General features: G+C 36.5%; 1 protein-coding gene across 13 annotated transcripts in view; it reads left to right on the forward strand.

Annotated features, from left to right (window-relative positions):
- LOC150093031 (terminal uridylyltransferase 4-like) overlaps nt 1-24,074 on the forward strand; it is a 621,373-nt gene that overhangs the window by 551,023 nt on the left and 46,276 nt on the right. For all 13 annotated transcript variants that reach the window (XM_090413455.1, XM_090413456.1, XM_090413454.1 and 10 more), the window contains one exon: nt 8,964-9,055. In XM_090413455.1, coding sequence (XP_090269581.1) covers nt 8,964-9,055 — 92 coding nt within the window. The remainder of the gene's footprint in view (nt 1-8,963; nt 9,056-24,074) is intronic.

Genomic DNA, 24,074 nt, shown 5'->3' on the forward strand with positions numbered 1-24,074 from the left:
CCTGAGAAGTGCAAAATATTGTATGAGGGAGGATGTGAAAGACTTATTGGAATCTTTGAAAAAGAAGAGCAGGTGAGTGAAGTTTGTAAGTCTGCTACATACTGTGATAGAGTCAAAACGAGAAGGTGTGATGATAGCTAATGAATCAATATGCAGATTGTGCAGAAGGAATGATACAGAGTTTGTGGACTTATGGCTTGATATTGATGGACAGAAAGATTTATACAGTTCTGATGGATTCAGAGTTAGGTCTCTAGAGAGTTTGGTTCACTGAGATTGTGTAAGTACAAAGTCGAGAAAGCTAAAGAAATTAGAGCAGATGTAGGCGAGTGTGAGACACCCATGACTCGAATGAATGTGTGAATGAACAAAAAATGCAGAATCAAGTCTGTCTGGCAACAGTATTGAATGGGGTAGTAATTTCAGCATGTAAGGGTGGTTGGGAGCTTAAGAGGATGCTACAATTTCTATATACTAATGCCAAAAGTTATAAGCATTAGTGAGACTTGGCTAACAGCAAATGACATAGTTACAGGGATAGAATGTGATGGATAGAATACAGACAGGAGTCTGCTGATGATAGCAGATGAATTGTAGCACAAAAGTGAGCGCCATTTGGGCACATGCCAGAACTTTTGAGGTCAATCTAGTTGAGGCCAATAGGAAAAATATAAAATTGATTGCTGCTATAAGCCATGGGATGCCAGGGATGATGTGGAAAACATGCATCAGCAAATTAGTACAATGAGTGCAGGTTGAGTATTATAGGAGACTTATTATGGAGATATAAATTGGAAGGAAGGAAAATCACATGACAGAAAGCAAATAGAATGTATACACCTACTGAGAGATAATTACTTCAGGTGGTATGTGATGGAGGGGGACTCGGGATAGAAGAGTGTTGGATCTTCTTATAGGATCACGACCTGTCAGTAACTAAGAGGTGGCTACATTGTCTCCAATTGGTGAAAGTGATCATGTGGTCTTAACTTGGGAGGTAGCAAAACATGTAGAAGTTCCAGTTAAGAAGGGATATATGTTGAACTACAAGGCAGGTGATTAGGATACATTTAAAAGGCAGCTTGAAGCAGTACTGTGGCATAAAGATCTGCAAGGATGTTCACAGTTCATGGGGGGGGGATAGTTAAGAGGCATCTGGAGTAAGCAATATCATGCTGTATAACCCGAAGCCAGAATTGAGTAATTCCTACCCAATTTACAAGGGTAAATTGGGTAGGAATTAGATGGATAAGTAATATCATTAAGCATGAGCTGAGAAGGCAAAAAAAAAATCCCAAAGAATTGTTTTTGTTATGTGACAAGTAGGAGAAAGAATGACTATGGAAGGATAACTTTAATGAGTGCAGATAGTAGAGAGGTGACAGAAGCAAAAAAAAAAAAAAATGTTAAGTTACTGAATGACTATTTTACAAGTGAAGATATTGTTATGCCAGAGGTGACAGAGACTAATGTGAGAACAGAGGTTGATGAATTGGAAGTACTTTGGATATTGTAGAATCTGAATACAAATAGGCTGTGGGATTGGATGGGATATCTACTCCCATTTTAAGATAATGTGTAGGAGGAACTGGTGATGCCTTTGACTAGGCTGTCTAATTTAAGTCTCAGCTCTGCAAGTTCCAAGAGAGTGGGACTGTGGCAAAATAACTCCCTTGCATAAAGGAGACTCTAAGTCTGTGGTAGCAAATTATAGACCAATTAGTATCTTTGGAAGGTTGTAAAAGTACTGGAAAGTACTTTTACCACCTTGGGAATGGGTAGATATAATACTATATGAGAGACAGCATAGCTTTATGAAGGGTGTCATGCCTTAGTAATCTACTAACATTTTATAATAGAGTAACAGCTTAGTTGGATAAAAGGAATGGCTGCAGGATTTTATGAAAGCATTTGACATGATATTACATGGAACTTTGTTACGCAAACTGCAACAAATGGCAATGGATATGAAACTAGTGATGCGGATAAAATGTGGCTAATGGACAGATACCAAAAAAGTGGTATATAGAGGAGCAGAATCCAGGAGTAGCCAGGTGACGAGTGGTGTGCAAGGCTCTGTGTTTGGACCACTGCTGTTTAATTTGGCATAGGAAATAATTTGAAGGGGATATTCAGTTGTTTGCTGATAATACAAAATTGGGTAGGGTAATAGTTAATCAAGGTGATAGAGAGATTGCCAAATAATTTAAATAGGCCAACATTATGGTTAAAACATAATGGATGTCATTTTAATGTTGAGAAAAGTAAAGTTATATGCATTTTGGAATACAAAGATTACAAGCTGAGTATCATATTGAGGAAAGTTCTCTAGGAAATTGATGAAGCCAGTCATTTGGGATTAGTATAGATAGAAAGCTGAAGTTTAGAGGGCATATTGTTCTTATCTTCTTCTTATTATTATATCTTATTAATATCTTATATCTAATTATTCTGGCTTTCATCCTTACAATCAGTGGCGTCGCGTGCCCATTTCAGTTGGTGTGCTATCATGTGGGTTATGCATCCTGGACTACAAATTTCACGTCCATTTGACCATATGCATGGGTATGCGTCCGCAGAAAATTTCCTGGGGGGGGGGTTGAAGGCAATGCTTGGGGACAAATAAATACATCAATAAATTTTTATAATTATTAATTTAATTAAATAATTACATCAATAAAAGTCTTTTCGCTTTTCTTTCTTTTTTTTTTTTATGATGTAATTATTTGTCGATGTAAACTATAAATATGTTATTTTCATTTTGCATCAATTTTAATGATCTTTAATTCTTGGGAAAAAAAGTATTCAGAATTAATAGTTTTTAACACAATTTCATATATAAAAAAAATTGACTGCCATATTTTATTAAAAATCAACTAATTAATTAATCCTAAATTAAATTATTTCAGTTTAAAAACAAAAAAATCATAAAACTAACAAATAAAACTAACAAGTACCTTTTCAAAATGTATTTTTCTGTTTAAATTTGTTCACTATAAATTTACAATTCACACTTCACTCAGTGACTCACTAGACACGGAGGGCAAACTAACCAGTCACTGTTCACAAATCAGAAAAAGATGAACCAAAAACAGGAACATGTTTTATTGCTGCAATGAAACATGTTTTATGGCTAACCTGCCGTGGGCCGAAACAAGCCAACCCATAATAAAATTTTAAGACAGACAAAGCATCACAGGGTCAAGGGTGTAAGATTACATATCTCAATCAATTTTACGATTATGATTATAATTTGTGGAATTTTTTAATCAATCCCTGGGGAATGCCTCCCCCCCCCTGGACACCTATGACCGTGTGATTGCATTTTTATATCAATGTATGAAAGTTTTGAGAGGGCATAACGCATCAGCGCTCATCTTAATTGGTCCAATGCAATTAATTGCAGGATAACTTTGAATACTTCTGTAGAGTGGAGGAACAATCTGTTTTAGAGTTTATTAAAAAACAACAATGAAGGAGAATGCTATATTTGGTTGGTATATTTGTAATACTCAAAGATGAAAATATGTGAACCATCATTTATAAGACATGTAAGAATAGGAAAGAATAAGTGTTAGTAGAAACACTTTCATTAATGGTAAACGAATTATTAATAATTATCTTTTGTGATATGTGTTTCCTATACGTTTCTGGGTAGAGCGAATAGCATGATCCTATAAAGTCTAAACATGAATATTATGTCATCATTATGTCATCAATATTATGACATAATTTAAAAAAAAAAAAAAGAACTTATGAAGAGAGAGGAGAGTATTCCAGGAATCAATATGGTTTGATGGAGCAGAAAATCATCTCTTAAAATTTGTTGCACATGTTATTTGTATTTCTCTGGTTTGTGTATATTTCGTTTTCAAAGAATTTTATTTTGTTTACTGAGACTCAGTATACATAACATCCGATTATTATCGGAATTATCCACACTTTCGGGAATTCTACATTCATTCGTTTTTTTTTTTTTTTTTTAGTGTCAGCGGTTGTTCTATCTTATCAATCTCACATATGCTGGTATTTTGTTGTAGAACAGCAATGTCTTATAATACAGATTATTCATTTTTATTCAGGAAGGGATATATATTTTACTGTCTGTTGTTTCCGAAGACTAGAATAAAAATGTCTCTATATACCATTAAAAAACTTTGCAACCACAACAGATACTATACTGCATGAGCAAAAGAAAAAACAATTAGCTTTTTTCTCTTAACATCCACTTTCAAATTTTCAGTTCCAGGAAACATGTGTAACAGCTGTTTGTAATACAGCCATCGGATACAGAAAGCACTCAACTCATGACAAGTGAAAATGTTCAATTGGATTGGTTAACACAATAACTAATCACAGATGCTAGGTGCTGGGTGAGCTCAAAATGTTAGCTCATCCAGCCGCGCCTTCTCAGAGCTTTAAAAGTACTAGGAAAGCTAAGAATTTGACTCACTTTACATCTTTTTGAAGGGCTCAAAGGTGTATGCATTTTGAAAGCACACCCAGGCTATTAATTTGAATGTGATGCAATGTTTACACGTCGAAAAGTGCCCTCTTCATGAAGCACTAATACTTTATTACCCTCCTGAAGAGGACAATAAAGCATTAGTATATTGTATTCAATTTTAAGTCTATAGAAACTTTTTAAGTTTCTATAGATGTCCCTGGGGACATCTATAGAAACCAAATTGACTATATAATAATAAGCAAAAAATTCCGAAATGCAATAACACAAATAAAAACATATCCTGGAGCAGATATAGGATCGGACCACAACCCAGTGATTGCAAAAATCAAAATAAAACTTAAGATACCAAGCCAACCATTCATAAGAGAAACTTATAATTCAGACTCACTTAACAACCAAGAAGTTAAAGATTGCTTTATAAAAGAATTCACAAAATCTCTTAGCAAGTCTGACACCACAACTCACACAGAAAATAGAACACCAATTGATGAAATTAACATGAACTGGCAAACATTCAAGAATCATCAATGAAGATTCAATATCATCAATGAAGCAGCCAAAAATACACTCCCACACAAAGGAAAAGGAATAAACCTTGGATGAATGAAAAAATAAAAAAATACTGATGTTGATGAAACAAAGAAAATAGTTAAAGAACAAACCTGAATATAAAAGCATGAATAAAGAAATACAGTCATACCCCGAAGTTACACGGTAGATCGAACTTCTTAGAAAAAGTGCATAAGTTGAATTCGCGTAACTCGGGTATAATTTTGCATACAAACATACAAAAGATTAGTTAATTGGGACCAAAGGTTTACAAAAACATCTATATTTTTTAAGAAATATAATCATAATTGTAGTTTTTTGTAGATAAAAAAAATAAAGTATTTTTTTGACGGCATAATGTCTTTTTCTTGTCACGCAAAATTTCTTCATAGAAAGCTAATGATTTTTTTATTCCTTACCTTGTGGTTACAAGTCGTTCCTCGTTAGAATCCTCCAAAATCTGTAAACCTTTCTTTTATGATTGTTCTTACTGTGGATTTCTGTAGATCGAATTTCTTTGCTAGCTCACAAATTTTCATTCCGCCTTCAAAATCCTTAATAATGTTGAGTTTTGTTTCCAAAGTCAATGTTTTTCTTTTCTTGCTAGCTGTAGAAGAATCGGACTTGCTTCCTTTGGATGACATTATTATTTTTTATGTGATAAAATTTTTATCAAGAACATAACATTAAACAATCGCAAGGTTTGTAGACTATAAAAATCGTGTATGAATGGCGACTGCGCGAAACACATCAGTGCTTGTTCACAGCATGTGCAACACTGGCGAATGCGGCCAGTGCTGGAAAGATACGACTAGTAGTGAGGCGTGAAGCGGGACAGGAATACGTACGTATATGAAACCCCGTAACTCCGGATTCATGTAAGTCGGGGTATGACTGTAAAAATAAGAATGCAGGAAAGCCAAAGAGGAATGGATTAAATATAAATGTATAGATATAAAAACCTTGATAGAAAACACAGAAGCAGAGAAATGCATGAAAAGATCAATGAAACGACAAGCAGGACAAATACAGCAAACCATACAAGTGTCATTAGAGACTCAAGAGACTATATTCTAATGGATAAAAAAGAAATCATGGAAAGATGGATTGAATACACAAGGAAATTATATGAACAACAAAGAAATGATATTCCTGAACAGACTGATTTAGAAGGACCATCCATTTTACTCTGTGAAGTTGAAAATGCCGTCAGAAAACTAAAACCACATAAAGCTGCAGGAATAGATAACATCTTGGCAGAATGGTTGAGGACTCTCGATGAAGGAGGACTGAAATTTCTAACAAAATTATGCAATAAAATATATAAGACTGGATTTCTCCCCAAAGACATTAATCACTCAATTTTCGTTCCAATTAACAAAAAAAAACAAAAGCTACAAGATGTGAAGCGTTCAGGACAATCAGCCCCATCAGTCAAGTATCAAAAGTCCTCCTATACATTATTCTTGAAAGAAATAAAAGAAAAATAAACATAGAAATAAATGATACACAAAGTGGCTTCAAGGAAAATGTAGGTAAGAGAAGGTAATTTCAACGTCAGAACCATCATAGAAAGATATCTAGAAAAACAAAAAGATGTGTACCTCTGCTTCATAGATTACAAAAAAGCATTCAACAATGTCCAACATGAACAATTAATTGAAATCCTTTCAAAAATAGGCATGGATGGAAAAAACATTAGGCTATTAACTAATCTTTACTGGGAACAGACTGCATCTTTGAGAATAAATAGAAAGACCTCAGAAGAATTCCCAGTTCAGAAAGGTGTGTGACAAGGCTGTGTCTTTTCTCCGATTCTCTTTAACCTATACACAGAAGAAATATTTAATAAAATTAGTAATCTCAAAGGAATCACTGTAGGGGTAGAAATATTAATAACCTAAGATATGCAGATGACACGGTTCTTCTAGCTGAAAACAAATATGACCCCAAAACTCTTATAGATGAAACCCTCAAGTATAGCGAACAGTATGGTTTCCTCAGTTTCAACTTTAAAAAGATAAAAATCATGATAATTTCAAGAGAAAAGAAAATACCAAAAATATGCATCAGTATAAAAGGAAATAAATTAGAACAGGTTCCTAAATACATATACCTCGGACACTTGATCACAGAGAATGGCAGGACAGAAGATGAAATTAGAAAAAGGATTGAAATTGCAAGGTCAACTTTCAGAATGAAAAATCTACTAACATCTAGAGAATTAAATCTGAAAACAAGACTAAGAATCTCCAAATGCTACATATGGTCTACATTATTATATGGAGTAGAGACATGGACACTCTCTAATCTGAGTGTGAAAAAACTGGAGGCCTTTGAAATGTGGATGCTGCAAAGAATTATGAGAATATCATGGAAAGACAAATGAAGAGGTACTAGAGATGGCAGGCATAAATAGGAGCCTGATGAAAGAAATTAAAAAGAGAAAAGTCAGATATTTTGGACATATTCTGAGACATAACTGCCAAAGGACACTTCTCAAAGGAACTGTTGAGGGAAAGAGGAAGACAAAGACCGGAGCGGATGAAAAATATAGAAGACTGGACCTATCTCTCATATGAGGAATGCAACAGAGAGGTGCAGAATAGGACATGGTGGAGACACATGGTAGTCAATCTCCTGGAGGGAGAAGACACCTGACAGGACAGGATTAGCAACAGTAAAATAAAATAATAGTTATAAACAGTTCATAATTCACAGCAGAACACTAAAACTTTCTTTGCGTTATGGGATACTAAGGCAAGTGATGTGAAGTTATAAGCCTCTATATATGAGTTACCCCAGTCCTGAAAATAGTTCATACGCAAACGTGTTTGCTTACACTTGGATAAAGGATTAAACCAAGTATATAATTGCTTGGTATATTTAATTTACAGAACACTAAAACACGGATGTAGCGAGCAATGACGTCATAAAAAATAGTTCACGAAAAATCATCAGTGATTTATGGTACCATCATGTTGCTGAAACCACTGTACGACCAAATGCAGCATCGTATAAGAGGATTTTCATAATGTAGGATATTATTGTACTTTAGCTGTACGTATACTAAAAATTTGGATAATCTCAGAAAAATTTGGGCAGTATGCAAGCAAGAGTGACAAAGAATAAAAAGAAGTGAAATGATATTCATGAATAGAAAACTGCAAAATATACTTTATTAGACCAAAATATGAACTCAGATATTTTTAAAAGCACTAAAAATGAAATCAGTAGAAGAAAAACTAAAGAAAAATAAGCAAAATTGAATGAAACATGTAAACTGAATGTAAACACTCAATATTCTAAACAGTTAGATAATTTAAACCAAATGGGAGGAGAAGGCTGGATAGACCTCAAAAGATTCTATTAGATTAAAACTGAAACTGGAAAATATCATAAGGTCTAGATCCATATTTAGTGTTATATTATGATGATGATTATTTGCCAGTTCCAGTTTAAAGGTATAGATTTAATGTTGGCACTATTCCAAGATGGTAATGTTCCATGGTCCTCCTTTTCTCACAGGTAATTAATCTTTATTCAGTATATGGGTTAAGGTTATGCTGTTTTGTCCAACATTTATGGCAGGACTTGAGCAGCCAATATCTATAAATATTCTTTAATTGCATTATCTTTTTCTCCTTCCTTATATATAAGTAATAAACACTCTCTTCAACCAATAATCTCATTATTCAAAAAATTTATATTTGCATGAAACATGCCTTTATTCTTCCAACTGCCAAGATGTACTTTTGAAAAAGAATTTAGTGAAATTCATCAGGATTGATTTGGTATATCTTCAGTTATATCTTGGAGATCTTAAGATATGATGATGTATAAAAATAATAGTCCATTTATAAAATGAAGATTGTATTATGTTAATTTATATTTCAAAGATTATGAGAGCATTATAAAAGTCTGTTTTTTCTTATTTCTCATTTAGTGAGCATTCTAATCAAACGAGCATTTCTGAATGGCAGGGAAATGTTTGGCACTCCCAAAATTACTGTGCCTCTTTGTTACAAAGATTTCAGGGTACGGTTACATTTTTTCTTTTGACTGAGTTGATTTTATAAGTTAACTAATTTTGTATATGAAAAAATTATAAATATTTTACTTGTTTTCTATTCCTGCTTACATAATGTTCTACCACAAGTTATGGAACACATAGATAAAAAACAAAACTTTCTTATTGACAGAACTAAATAATTTCTTGCCCTGATTTTGTTTGTAATTACTTTTTTTAATAACATGATAAAACGTCAATACATATAATGCCGGTCGAAGTTAGCATATCTGTTCTCCAGGTATCTGCTGCAGGTTTGAATCCCACCTAGGGCATGGATGTGTGTGATTGTCTTTCATCCAAACAAATATGCATACACTTTCCTAAGATGGAGTGGGTCACCATGGGAGAAATAGACCCAATCCTCCTACAATGGAAGAGGCCTTCACCCAGCAGTGGGGAAGTTACAAGCTGTTTTCATTCATAAATTATAATGGATGGGTTCTCCATTATATATATATATATATATATTATAGTGAACCCATCCAAGAGAGGTTGGTTAATATATATAGTGTACTGATACAGTGAATGATAACTCTTGTCAGTTTAGCAAATACACTAATATTCCTGTGGATACCACTCAGGATACTTTCCTAAAATGTGAAGCGCTAACTAACCAAAACAGTGCTAAACAGAGTCATTATAACATTATATTTTATTAGATAGGTGAAAATATAAATGCAGTACAATAATGAACTTTTATTCAGTGATTTTTTATGAAAGTCACTAATTATACTAATAATAAATATAAATGAGGTGACTCTGTGTCTTGCTTTCTGTCAATCTCAGAAGACACAAAGACTTTCTGAGGTTACTCTTTAATCTGTTGGTTGTATTAATGAAGTGTTGGTAGGTAGTTGAAGAAGCTTTTGCTTGTCTGTATTTGCCAAACGATGTGCACAGCAGCTGACTGCATACATGTATTCTTCACAAAACACACAGCAGTAATACTTGAGATTGGCCATTAAGCCACAGTTAGGAATTGCTGATCAGGAGTCCTATAATAGGTCAGTGAAAAAGACAAATAAAATGAATGGTGGATTTTTCAAGAACTGTACAGTGCCGTGAATGTAGTATATGAGGTGGTATCAAAAGGTTTTGAGACTAGGTTTGTAACATGCCAACAGATGGCAGCACAAGGCTGCACACACAGTCACAGGGAGCACCTACCTTCATAAGCCAGTGTGCCAAAAGACATCGATGTCCTGTGTACATCAGGAGCTGTGCAACTGATGCTATTCTGACCACCTGTGTTACCACATCTGCGATTTCATCATGGACAGCAAGTTAGAGCAAATGTGAAATTCTGCATGAAACTGGGCAAATCTGCCACAGAGACGTTTGACTTGATTCAGCAAGTTTATGGCGCTGTTGCAATGAGTCGTTCGAGGTGTTTTGAGTGGCATGCGTGCTTCAAGAGTGGAAGAACATCACTGGAAGACGATGAGAGATCAGGAAGACCTTCAACGAGCTCAACCCCCAAAAATGTCGAAACCATTCGCCAACTTGTGCATGAGGATCGTTGGAGAACACTCCACAACATTGCTGCCATTGTCGGTGTGTCATACGGAACAGTCCAGGCAATCCTCATATGTGATTTGAACTTGCGCAGTGTTGCTGCCAAGTTCGTCCCCAGGTTGCTGACCCAGGAGCAGAAGGAACACCGCGTTGAAGTCTGCCAAGAACTCCATCAGCGTGCTGTGGATGACCCATCCTTTATGCCGAGGATCATTACCGGTGAGGAAACTTGGGTAGATGGGTACAACCCTGAGATGAAGCAACAGTCTTCACAGTTGAAGAGCCCATCATCTCCACAACCGAAAAAGGCAAGGCAGGTTTGTAGTTCGACCAAGTGCATGCTCATCGTCTTTTTCGACATTCACAGCATTGTGCATTGAGAATTCGTCCTCAGGGACCAGACCATCAATAGCGAATTCTACTGCCAGGTTTTAAGGCGTCTGAAGGAGGACATTCGGCGAAAGCAACCAGATCTGTGGCGCGCGAAAAACTGGATGCTCCACGACGACAATGTACCCTGTCACCAAGCTCTCCTCACACGTGAGTTTCTCGCCAGAAACAACATGATCTCATTTCTGCACCCACCCTACTCACCAGATTTGGCTCCTGCAGACTTTGCCCTCTTCCCGAAGATGAAGATCCAGCTCAAAGGTCACCATTTTGACACCATTATGGAGATCCAGTGCGAATCGCAGAAGGTGCTTGACATGCTTCGAAAAGAAGACTTTTAGGACACATTCCAGAAGTGGCAAGAATGCCGGGAGCGCTGTATTGATATGCAAGGGGACTATTTTGAAGGTGATAGTGTGTAAACATAGATAAATAAAGTAATTTCTTGTAAACAGAGCTAGTCTCGAAACTTTTTGATACCACCTCGTATATGTGTGGGCAGCAGATGTTTATGTGGAGATACTGAATAACAGAAATGAGCAAGAGTGGGTATGCAGGAAGTATGATATTCTGATGGACCACAAAGCTTATTTATATCAGAGCAGGGAACATGATGTTGTAACTAAAATGATTTTGAGGAAGATTGTGCAATTATTCAGAAAGTGTGCAGAAGCGATAGCATGGAAAAGAGTTGAAATTATGATAAAATGCACAATAAATACATTGAAAAACAGAGTGCAATTAATGGTAAGATGGTAAGCAAGGTTGATGGCAAACAAGCTTGTGTGACAATGAAATCTGTTAGTTAATGAAGTCACAAAAAATCCTAGAGAATTCTTTTGATATGTAGCCAGAAAAAAAAATAATGATTATGGAAGGATATTGATTGGAGAAAGTGGTATAAGAACAACTGCTGCTGCTGCAAAGGATATACTTGAGATATTAAATGAGTGGTTCATAAAGTTCATTCATTCTTGTGAATGTGACATCATGGAGAGTTTGAGAGCAGTGGATGATGAGGAAGAGAGTGACTGACTGTAAGTGAGCAAGCGGTATATGGGAAACTGAGCAAACGTGATGTTAATAAGGCTGTGGTACTTAATGATATATCACATATTTTGAAGGAATGTGCCAGGGAGTTGATTTCTGCCTTGGCATATTTGTATAATATGAGCCTTATGTTGGGTCAAGTTCTAAAGGAGTGGAAGAAAGGAAGGCAAGATTGTACTGCTTCATAAGCGAGGTGCTAAGCATCAAATTAGAGGCCAATCTGTGTGTGTGTATGTCGGGTGTTGTGGTTAAAGTATTGGAGAGGCTAGTGAGAACCAGGATCCAGAATTGGGTTGCCAACAGTGTTGTTATTTTCGATGGACAACAAGAATTTGCTAAAGGCAGATCATGTTTTAGTAACTACTTACTTATTACAATAAGGCAACAGCTGCATTGGATGAGGGAGATGGATACACAGTAGTGTACTTAGATTTTGCAAAGGCTTTTGACAGATTACCACATGATAATTCTTGCAGATAAACTTATACGTTGGATATACATAATTTTTTTTTAATTTTTAATTTAATTTTAATTTTTAATTTAATTTTTTAATTTTTTCAGGAAATGACAATGTATACTCATATAGGAAGGTATTTATTAAAGTTTTTAATTAATATTCTAGTATATGTTGTCATTTACTGAAAAAAATTAAAAGCTACTGCATGATAAGTTTATAATCAAACTAGAGTGGATTTGGTTGGATATTAGACCAGTACATTGGATTGGAGATTGGCTATTTGATACTTATCAGTAAGTTGTGTATGGAGGTGGGGAGCAATATTTCAGAAAAGGAAAGTCACTAGTGTTTTGTTTCAGGTCTGTTTTAGAGCCATAGCTAGTTAACCTATATGTTAATGATATTGAGGATGATTTGAATGGAGATATTCAGTTGTTTTCAAATGATGCAGAGTTGGGAGGAAGTATGAGGAGTATAGCAGATGTTGTGGCCTTACAAGAAGACTTGCATATGATCAGTGTATGGGTATGGGAAGGCCAGATCAGTGTTGCGAAATGTAAGGTTTTAAAATTTGAAAAACAAAGATTGGATGTGGAGTTTATGCCTGGTGGGGGTATATATTGTTGGAGGAAATAAGAAATCTTGTGGTGATGGTGGATAAGGATCTAAAATTTACAGGAGGACATATTGTCAAAATTGTGAGGACAACACAACAAATTCTGGCAATGATGTGGAAGACACTGACTTTTTAGAAGTTTCTGGTTCTATTGTGTAAGCTCTTGATTAGGCCACATATGGATTGTGCACAGATTTGGTCCCCTGGTTTTCAAAAGGATGATGAGATATTTGTAAGGGTACAGAAGCGATTGACTCTGGTTCCTGGAATGTTAAGTATGAAGCAAGGTTGAGAAAATGAAATATACAGAGTCTGGTGGATAGGAGGAAGAGGGATGATAGGATAGAAACATATAAGTTAGTATTGGGTTGTGAAAGGATTAACTTTGAAGGTTTTTCATAAAGTGGTGGGAAATGGATGGAGGGAGAACAAGAAGTTATCACCTGAAGGAGGTGATGGAAATAAGAGGTCATGTATAACAATGCATATATGATATTATAAGGAGGGAGTGAGAAGCAGGTTTTTTTGCATGGAGAGTTATGATGATTGGAATGCATTACCTAAGAGTGTGGTGTCTTCAGAGAATTTTAATGTATTTAATGCATAGTATGATGGACTGTGTTTATAAGAAAGGGGACCTTCCGTGATGAATCTTTGACTCCATGTGGATCGTGGGTTAATAATGATGATAATAATAATAATGAAACAGTGCTAAATTTAATTTCTGAGCTGGCTACTGCAATATTTAATGTTATTCTCTATAAAGCATGAGTTTATATTCAATGCTTTATGAGCTAAAGTGTTATTATTTTGGAAAGCATCAAGGCTGGCATCATATAACTGCTGCTGTTATATAGGAATTTGCAGTTGTCCAGAACATCAATGTAAGAATTGATAATTATGATGTCATGTCCTATGGTTATTATGTTTAATCCTTACCACAAGAAGCAGTCTTATATTGTTACATTGCCACCTTCATATTTTATTGTGACAACACACTCATGTAAAAGAGCATTCTCTAAGTATCTACTGCTAATCAAGTGATATGGATTCAGTGTTGTTAGTAAATACTTATGGGGCCACAGCACACTTCTCTAAAACTTACAACACATACACACAGCTCTGTAGGTGTCATGGTAGTGCATATCATATGCCGTATGGTGTTGCTTGCTTCTTTACACATAGGTTCTCTAGTATCTGATAGCAAGATCAGGTAACACATCTTCTGAAGGAGTGTTGGCTTCTGTCACTTGGTATTTTAGGACTTGAGTTCACCATCACCTGTGATGGTGAGCTCATATTCCTCAAATGGCAGCTAATTATTATTCTCCTGAAATGCTGCCAATTCTTTCATTAATGTATACAGTTGAAATTACCTCTGAGCACTTACTTCTATACACTATTTCTCCTACAGTTGACTAACTGGCTCATTGGCAATCACAACTGTCTTCACCTCTCTTCAGCTCTTGTCATGCAGCAGTAGATTTGCAATCTTGTCTCTTTTAATGTGCTTCTTACTTTACTAAACAACTCTCTTATTATACTTATCTCCTTTCAAGTCATATTTTAACCAACCATTTGTTCTATTTAGTATATATATATATATATATATATATATAACTTTGGTTATTTTATTATTATTATTATTATTACACCCTTCATGGAGTCGACAGACTCATTGTGGGAGGGTCATTCAACTGACAACATATTATTATTATTCAGGCCTCCATGGAGTCAAGAGACTCATCGTGGGAGGACCTTCCAAGGAAACACAAAATCTATCATATTGTAACAGATAGTGTTATTTTGCTTTTATTGTAATATCTTAATTCTATCTTTATTCTAATTAGCAGTGCGCGCTTTTTCTCTCGTAACCTTTCTTTCTTATTCTTGCGTACTATGTTTATCCACCTTTCGTATTTACTAATCATATGCCTATGAACACTGGAAAATTTATTTGTTAGACTGTGCCACCAGTATTTTTTTATATCGGCAGAAGACTTAGTAGTACGGCTGGTAGATTTCTCTCTCTCTCTTACTAGCATGAATTCCTTCAACAAAGTTTACATAAACAGTTGTGGTTCTTAAGTAATTAAACTGCGCTTTTAATGCCTTAGTTGTTTTCCGCTTACAAGTCCGATTATTTTTAGAAACAGTGCATCGGAAAATAAAAGATCAGGCAGCACTCTTTTAACAAATAATTAAAACACATTTATTTAAATTAATATGAAATATGCATGAATCAAATGAAAGGGAGATTGCATTCTCTACTCATCTATAAAATCTTCAGCATAAACTTAGATCCTTTTTACTTCAACACTAAATAATCTCTTTAACTCAAGGGCTTATTTACTCTCTGCTTACAAATTCAACTTATTAAACTTCTAGTTTACTCACAAAGAGGTTGGCTAACTCTCTGCTAAGTTATTTTTACAAATTTGATATCAACTTCTAACATGCTAATTGACTCACTTATGGTCTTATTACTATTAAACTAATTCTTAGCAGTCCATCTATAACATATCTCCTAGATTATAAGAGGAAATGTACAAAAGGATGGAACTTACAGAGGCTCTATCACACATTCAGTCAAGAGTCTTGCACTAAAGTCATTATGGCATTTCTTTTCATCTCAGATCTTGAGCTTCCTTCAGGAGTGTCTGGCATCAGCAGTATCCCATCGGGAATTAGCAGGCTGTGGACTGCAACCTGGGTACTCATACAGCTCTGGCAAAAGGTTAATTTCCTGCAGCAAAAGGACTTCCGAGCAAAGCTACTTCGGGTGTTTACATCAGCTTTTCTCCTCTGACTTGGGCTCGCTGTAATGCCTGGATGACTGGCTCCTTTATCTGCTGTTTCCAATGAGTGTAACTGCTGCCAACTGGCTCTCTTGACTGCCTACTGGGTTCCTTCTCTCTGCTGGTTACTGGAAGCCTTCCTCTCTCTGCCGACAACTGGAAGCCCCCTATGCTTGGCTCAGTTCCTTTTTATTATGCCTTCTCTGAGACCTCGCACGAAGGGTTGTCACCCCTGAAAAATTCTGCATGACTCTTTCATCTTCTTTAACACGTTCATTGCCAATCACGCGATATCTCACCAAACGGCCGATCATGCGTTATCGCGTGGACGTCGTTAACTAAATAAAAAAATAAAAAAAAGTTGGCCACCACACGAAATTCCAATTTTCAGCTTGGCAATGAACGATATCGCGCGATCACGCGATGCGAGTTCTCACCAAACGGCCGATCACGTGTTATCGCGTGGACGTCGCTAACTAAATAAAAAAATATAAAAAATTTGGCCACCACACGAAATTCCAATTTTCAGCTTGGCAATGAAAGTGTTAAAGTTCGACCTGCTCTTTGTTCTCTTCCATGCACTCTTTTGATCGTATGTTGCCGGGCAGTGGAAACTTATTTGAACCTTTCAGATCTCTCAGGTACTGACTTTGGAGGTGTTTATGCGCAGAGCTTGTAAGCAACTTTCTCATACACTAAAATCATAAACAACTTTCTTATGCTCTCATATAGAGCTATTATACAAAGTTCCAGTGGCAAAACATTGCCTTTGTTTTTGACATTCTAAAACATTCTTGTTAAAGGAGTAAATACAGTTAATTCCCATAGGGTTATTTACAATAATATCTAGCATAAAATATATATAGACAAACAAGGTTATTTTTGTAACATTCTCATGGGACTTGACCTATGTAAAAATCGATGTAAAGTGCTTTGGTATTTTTAAGCTACATCAAATTTTTACAATATCACTCCTTGAACTCATTCACTGTTCTTGCTCTCACCATGCTATCAGGCAATGCATTCCACGGTTCAACCAACCTCCACGCAAAGAAACCACTCCTCATCCTCTTGCTCACAGCTTCCTTTCGTAACTTCCAGGGATGGCTCCTTGTCATCGCTCCTTCCCGCTGTTCCACCAAATGAAAGAACTCCCCAGTGTCAACCCTGTAACTGCTTCTCAACAGTTTAAAAGTCTCGATCATATCACCTCTCCTTCTATCTACCAAACTCTGCAGTCCACATTCCCTCAGCCGATCCTCATAACTAACGTTGTACAATCCTGAACCATCTTTTTAATCCACCTCTGTACCCTTTCCACAGTTAATTTATCCCCTTCAAATCCTGGGGATCAAATTTGAGAACAATAGTCTAAGTGTGGTCTGATCAGAGTCTTATACAACAGAATGATAACTCTTTTATCTCTACAGATCACTGTCCTTCTCAGTATTGCTCCCTGAATTTCAGTTTTCTATCAATCATCACCCCAGATCTCTTGTCTACTCTACTTCCTCCAGTACAGCTCCTCCAATTGAGTATGTAGCCTCCCATCAATGTATACTAAACTTCAAGACTTTGCATTTTGCTGCATTAAACCGATGCCCGCATTCATTTGCTCATCTGTCCAGTTTATTCATATCCTCTTGAAGGGCTGCCACATCTGCAATGTTACTAATAACCATGCCAGCTTCACATCATCTGCAAACAACTGAATATCCCCCTTGCAATCCCATTGACAATGTTATGCCATTGATATAAAGATTAAACAATACAGGTCCCAGTACTGAGCCTTGTGGAACCCCGCTTGTAACCCTCTGCCTCCTTGATATTGCCTCACCATACACAACTCTCTGATAACTATCAGACAGCCAATCCTGAATCCAGTTGACTAACTTTGCAAAATCCAAAAAAATAGCAGTATATGCCGTTCCCTCATCAACTGCTCTTGTCGTTTTATTATAAAAGGCAATCATATTACGAAATCAAGAGCACCCCTTAACAAATCCATGTTGATTCTCACAGATAACATTGCCCTCATCTGACCAACGCTATATATGGTTCCTCACTAATTTCTCCAAGACACTTCTTTAACAACTACTGATGACACACAAACTGGCCTATAATTAGACACTTCCAGTCTGCTACTGCCCTCATGCAATGGCACTATCTTACCATCCTTTCATTCCTTGGGTATCTTTCCCTCAGCCAGACTTTCATTGAAGAGCCTGGTCAATGAAGCTGTCAGATCTTTAGCACATTCTCTCAAAACTTGTGGTGAAATACCATTCACTCCCACAGCTTTACTGAAATCCAGAGTACTCAGTATTTGGAACACACTCTCCTCTTGCTTCTTTAACCTTGAAACTGCCCTATCTCTCTAGTATTAAAACCTTCTTCTCCAGGATGAAATACTCCAATAAAGTGCTTATTGAACAACTCCACTATGTCCTCTGCATCAGTCACTCTATTCCCATTTTTATCCACACAATATCATTCTTCCACAATCATTTCTCCTCCTACTGGCTACATAGCTAAAAAATTCCCTAGGATTTTCTTTGGATCTTAATGCCAATCTCTTCTCATATTCCAGTTTGGCCTTCCTCACCATACTAGTCACTCTCCTGGCCTGAGTGTTATATTCCTCATGCATCTGCTTATTCTATATTTATCATATAGAATCTTAAAATCCTTAACACTCCTTTCATTAACAACACATTCTGGCAATGTGTTCCATTCACTGACAACTCTCCATGTAAAAATTCTACTCCTCACACCCCTATTCCCTAAACTTTTACATAACTTCCAGGGATAACCTCTGCTTCTTCCCCTCCCACCCTCTACTCTTTTTATAATCACCTCTCTTCCTCATATCCACCAAACTCTGCAATCCACATTTCTTCAACCTCTCTCTCCATAGCCAGCATTCCAAACTCCTGATATTGTCTTAGTCTCTGGACCCTCTCGAATGTCTCCACATCATATTGAAAACCAAGTGACGAGATCTAAGCACAATAGTCCAAGTGTGGTCTGACTTCTTCTCTGCTTCTTCCCCTCCCACCCTCTACCCTTTTTATAATCACCTCTCTTCCTCATATCCACCAAACTCTGCAATCCACATTTCTTCAACCTCTCTCTCCATAGCCAGCATTCCAAACTCCTGATATCGTCTTAGTCTCTGGACCCTCTCGAATGTCTCCACATCATATTGAAAACCAAGTGACGAGATCTAAGCACAATAGTTCAAGTGTGGTCTGACTAGTGCCTTATACAGTGGCACAACCACTTCCTCATCCGTACATGTTAGAGTACTTCTCGTCATAGCAGCACTACGATGTACAACCTTTCCAACACTAGCGGTATGCCCTCTAAACTTCAGTCTACTGTCAACCATCACTCCGAAATCTGTAATCTCATTCACTTTCTGCAGTACGGCACTATCGATATAGTACACAGCCTTATATTTCTGCACTCCAAAATGCAACACCTTGCACTTATTGATATTTACACTACACTCCCACTCTTTTGCCCAAGTAAAAAGTCTATTCAAATCTTCCTGAAGGGATTTAACATCAGCAACCCTACTTATAATTCTTCCCAACTTTGCATCATCAGCAAATAACTGAAGATCCCCAGTCAGTCCATATGATATATCATTTACAAACAAGTTAAACAGCGGGGGGCCCAAGAACAGAACCCTGGGGCATGCCACTGGGTACCCTCCTTTTTTGAGACTGCTCCATCATACGCAGCCTGCTGGGTATCGTTCAGAGAGACAATCTCTGATCCATCTAACCTATCTATTCTATCTATTCCCATCCTCTGCAGCTTGTACACCAACTTATCATGTGGTAATCTATCAAACGCTTTTGCAAAGTCTAAGAATATCACTGTATATGAGTCTCCCTTATCTAACACACTTGTCACCTTATCATAAAATGCAAGTAATTTACTATAACAGGACCTATCCTTTACAAATCCGTGATGACCATCATAAAGAATTCATATTTATAAATTTAGGGATACAAAAAAACACACATGTTGAACAGATTATTTTATTAATTACTAATAAAATAAAACTTGACGTTTCAACCTCTGTATCGAGGTCATCATCAGAAGGATACAAGTATATAAGGAAAACCAAGCTACATGCTCTAGCCTTGTATACTAGTAAACTAAATCTAGCCTGACCTGTAGTGATAATAAAATAAATAAATAAATAAAATAAAAATAAATAAATAAAAATATTAAAAAAAAATTAAATTAAATTAAAAAAATAATAAAAAAAATACAACTACAATAAACTGCTAAAGTCCTCATGTATTAATATTCTTCTGGATTTGTACAGTTCTGATTGTTATAATATGATTTCCTTCAGTTGCTGTTGAATGTTTCAAACACTTCACCAGGTTGCCTTCTTGTAGTGGGATTTTTCTACGGCTGGTTTAGGTTGTTATATACGTTGTAAGTGGGTCCTCCACATTCTTGGAATGGTTAGCCCATCGTTTTTGTTGAGATTAGGGTTATGTTTGAGCATTTCACATGACTCTTTCAATTTTCTCTCAAACCAGGTTTTGGTGCAGTGTAGGGACTTGGTATTTTAATAATCAATTCTGTGGCATGTTTGGAGTACGTGGTCAGAAAGGCCGGTTTTTCCAAAATGGAGATATTTAATGTGTCGTTTGTGTTCGTCTTGTCTGATTGGGATAGTTTGCCCTGTTTCCCCTATATATGGTATGTTACATGTGCATTGTATTTTGTATACCCCTAGGTGGGCTAGGTGTGGAAGAGGATCTTTAGAAGAACTGAATAGGTGTCTTAACTTATTTGGGGGTTTAAAGGTAGTGTTAATGTTGTATTTGCATAGTGTTCTGTCTATTTTTTCAGAAATGCCTCTAACATAAGGAATGGCAATAGCATTCTGAAATCTTTTTTGTTCTTACTGTTATCTTTGTGGAGGATCTTGTGAATAGTCTTTTCACTGTATCCATTTTTTATAAATGTTTGGTTGATGATCTTGTATTCCTGGTTTAGAGCTTGTTCATTAGAACAAATAGTTAGAGCTCTATGTTTAAGGGTGCGTATGACACCCAGTTTTTGTGTTGGGTGGTGGTAAGAATTTTTATGTATGTATTGGCCTGTGTGTGTAGGTTTTGAGGTAAACTGAGAAGGAGAGACAGCCAAAGATAAGACATGTGACAAGTGTGTCTAGGAAAGGAAGAGAGTTGTTTTTTTTCCATTTCAGTGGTGAATTGGATACGTTTGTGTTGTTTGTTTAGGTGGCTAAGAACATTTAGAGCTTCGTGGCTGTGGGGCCAAATGGTGAGAATATTGTCGACGTATCTGAGCCAAATTTTGGGCTTTAGACATGCTGTCTCTAGAGCACGTTGCTCAAAGTCTTCCATATAAAAGTTAGCTATTGGGGGGGGAAAGCGGTGAGCCCATGGCTGTACCTTCTTTTCGAAGGTAAAAATTGTTTTGCCACACGAAATATCCAGAGTGGAGTACGTGGGCAGAGAGAGCCGTGATGTCGTGTGGAAATATGTTCTGTAAGAGGAAGATAGAGTTATTGATTGGGACATTGTTGAACAGGGAAGTTATAAAGAATGCTATGTCCATCAACCCAATTCTGTATTCTCTTCATTACCAATCTCTCCAACACCTTGACCGCAGCCGCAGTTATACAGACTGGGTAGGGTTCCTTAGGAACCCTACCCAGTGGACTGTAGTGCACATTCTTGAAGAATACGTGGTGATATGTCATTCATTCCCACAGCCTTATTCACATCGAACCCAACTACCATCTATGGTACACCTGTGTTTATTTCACTTTCAATTCTCCTAATACTTGCCTCTCTTCTATATATTGCACCAGATCATTTACACCAGTATGATATATGCTGATAAAGTGCTCATTCAATAATTCCACTATATCCTTTGAAGTTGTTAGTCTACTGCCATGACTATGCACCACTGTTAATCTACTGCCATAATTATTCTTCCTCTTGCTTGCCATGTAATGGAAAAATTCCCTTGAGTTAACCTGACCAGCCAATCTCCTCTCATACTGCACCTTTCCTTTCTTTGCCATGCTCATCACCTTTCTAGCCTGCATTTTATATTCTTCATGGATCTGATCACCACCAGCTGTCTTGTACATCCTCCATAACATTTTCTTTTCCAGCACAGCCTGCTTGATTTCCATTCACTCCTACTCTGTTTACTCGCTTAACCCTTTGTATGCAGTCATACATTGCTTTTGTCAACATCCTTTCCACTCAGTTCATCTACCCAACATACTGATACTGACTACAGAGTTTCCTATAATCACCTGCTTTATACTTCCACATGTATCCATTTTTAGCAGTGACCTTTTCTTGTTTTATCACTTCCCAAACGAGTACCTCATGATCACTCTCACCAACCAGTGACAGTGTCAGCACTTCATTAACAACTACATCTTGTGAAGTTATCACCAATTCCAAAACATTAAAGCCTCTGGTTGCTTCAATCATGCACTGCTTAAGATACTTATCTCTCAGAAATATCATGAAATATATCTTTAAAAAAAATTAGCTTACATCTTTTATACCCCACAGGGAGTAGGCAAGGCTATTTTAGCCCTAACGTTTGGAGACTGAGGGTCATGAAATATCTCTCCCAGAAAACATGCTTTCATTGCTTGCTTCTCCAGTTGTCTGACATGCCTAATCATGAAATCCCTTGCATATAACATTCAATGTTCAGAATTCATTCATGAGTCATTTCCTTTCTTACCTTTTTGACTATTTGCCAACTGCTTTTCTCGTCTCTCTTTCTCTCTCTCTCTCTCCCTCTCTCTCTTTCTCTCCATTGCTTGTATGATATTGTGAAGCATTGCAAAAGTAGTGAAATTTCCAACAATGTGCCATGCTCTTTTTCTTTTCCCCTATATCATCTTTCCTATATTCTCTCAACCTTTTCACACAGCTGTCTCTGTCTTGCATGCTTGATATCCATTCATTCTTGCATTCTTCCAGCACACCTCTTTACTTCCCATGCAGTCTTATTTGCTTACTTGTTTGTAATTCGGTTCCATTCAGTATTATTCTTCAATCTTCTTATGATATTCAATCAACCTGAGCGATGCACATTTCTAACATATTTTAGCAACATTTTTTCCATTTCCCTTGCAAACTTGCTCACATTCACAATCAATATTCCAAACATGTTACATCAGTTTTTATATCAAATTCAAACAGAGGACTCACTGCCTTCATTTTTATGCTACACACACACACACACACACACACACACAAAGTCAACATATACAGTATATAAATAACCATCATCAGCATCAATTTCCTGATATGCATCCTCAAGGAATATTCAGAATAAATAATTAAAATAATAATAATTATTATTAATAATGATATTATTATTATTATCATCAAAAAGACTTATCATGGGAGGTCATCACTGTTACATACAAAGACCATACCCTAACATACTCAACTTTACCTCATTCACAACACTCAGTAAATACATTCCACTCACCATCCACTTCCATGCAAAGAACCTCTTCATACATCTTGGTCACACCTTCTTTATACAATTTCCAGGAATGACTTCTTTTCTGTTCCCATCTCCCTTCATTCTAAAAAAGTCTCTTCCATATTAATGTGTTAACAACTCCATATTAAGTTTTTTGCCTCATTCTTATCTATCTCACCTCCTCCTCCACCTATTCAAGAGGCTCATGGAAATAGCATTCCCTCAGTCTGCCTTCATATCTCATATTCCATAGACTAGAAACTGCCTTAGAATCTCTGGACCATTATGAATATATCACCATGGATATCAAGTGACTAAATCTGTGTATAATAATCAATATAAAGCCTTATACAGTGGAACCATAATCTCTTTACTTCTGTACATCAAGTCCTCCTAATCACTTCTATAATCTGAGGTGATCATTTCACAACATTAGCAGTGTGACCCATAAACTTCAGGTACCTGTCTACCACCACTTGCAGAGCACTTATCTCTACCTCCTTCAAAATTTCCTCATCAGTTTTATGTTTTGACTCTCATCTCTTTACCCACTATCTTTCAAAACCTTACACTTTGCAACCTCCTTTGTGATGGAGGATGTAAACCCTAGTACTGTTTCCTTTTTGTTT

The sequence above is a fragment of the Typopeltis vanoorti genome, chromosome 24 (assembly GCF_054136105.1).
Source record: "Typopeltis vanoorti isolate ZY-2024b chromosome 24, IOZ_Tvanoo_1.0, whole genome shotgun sequence".
In the NCBI taxonomy this organism is placed as follows: domain Eukaryota; kingdom Metazoa; phylum Arthropoda; class Arachnida; order Uropygi; family Thelyphonidae; genus Typopeltis; species Typopeltis vanoorti.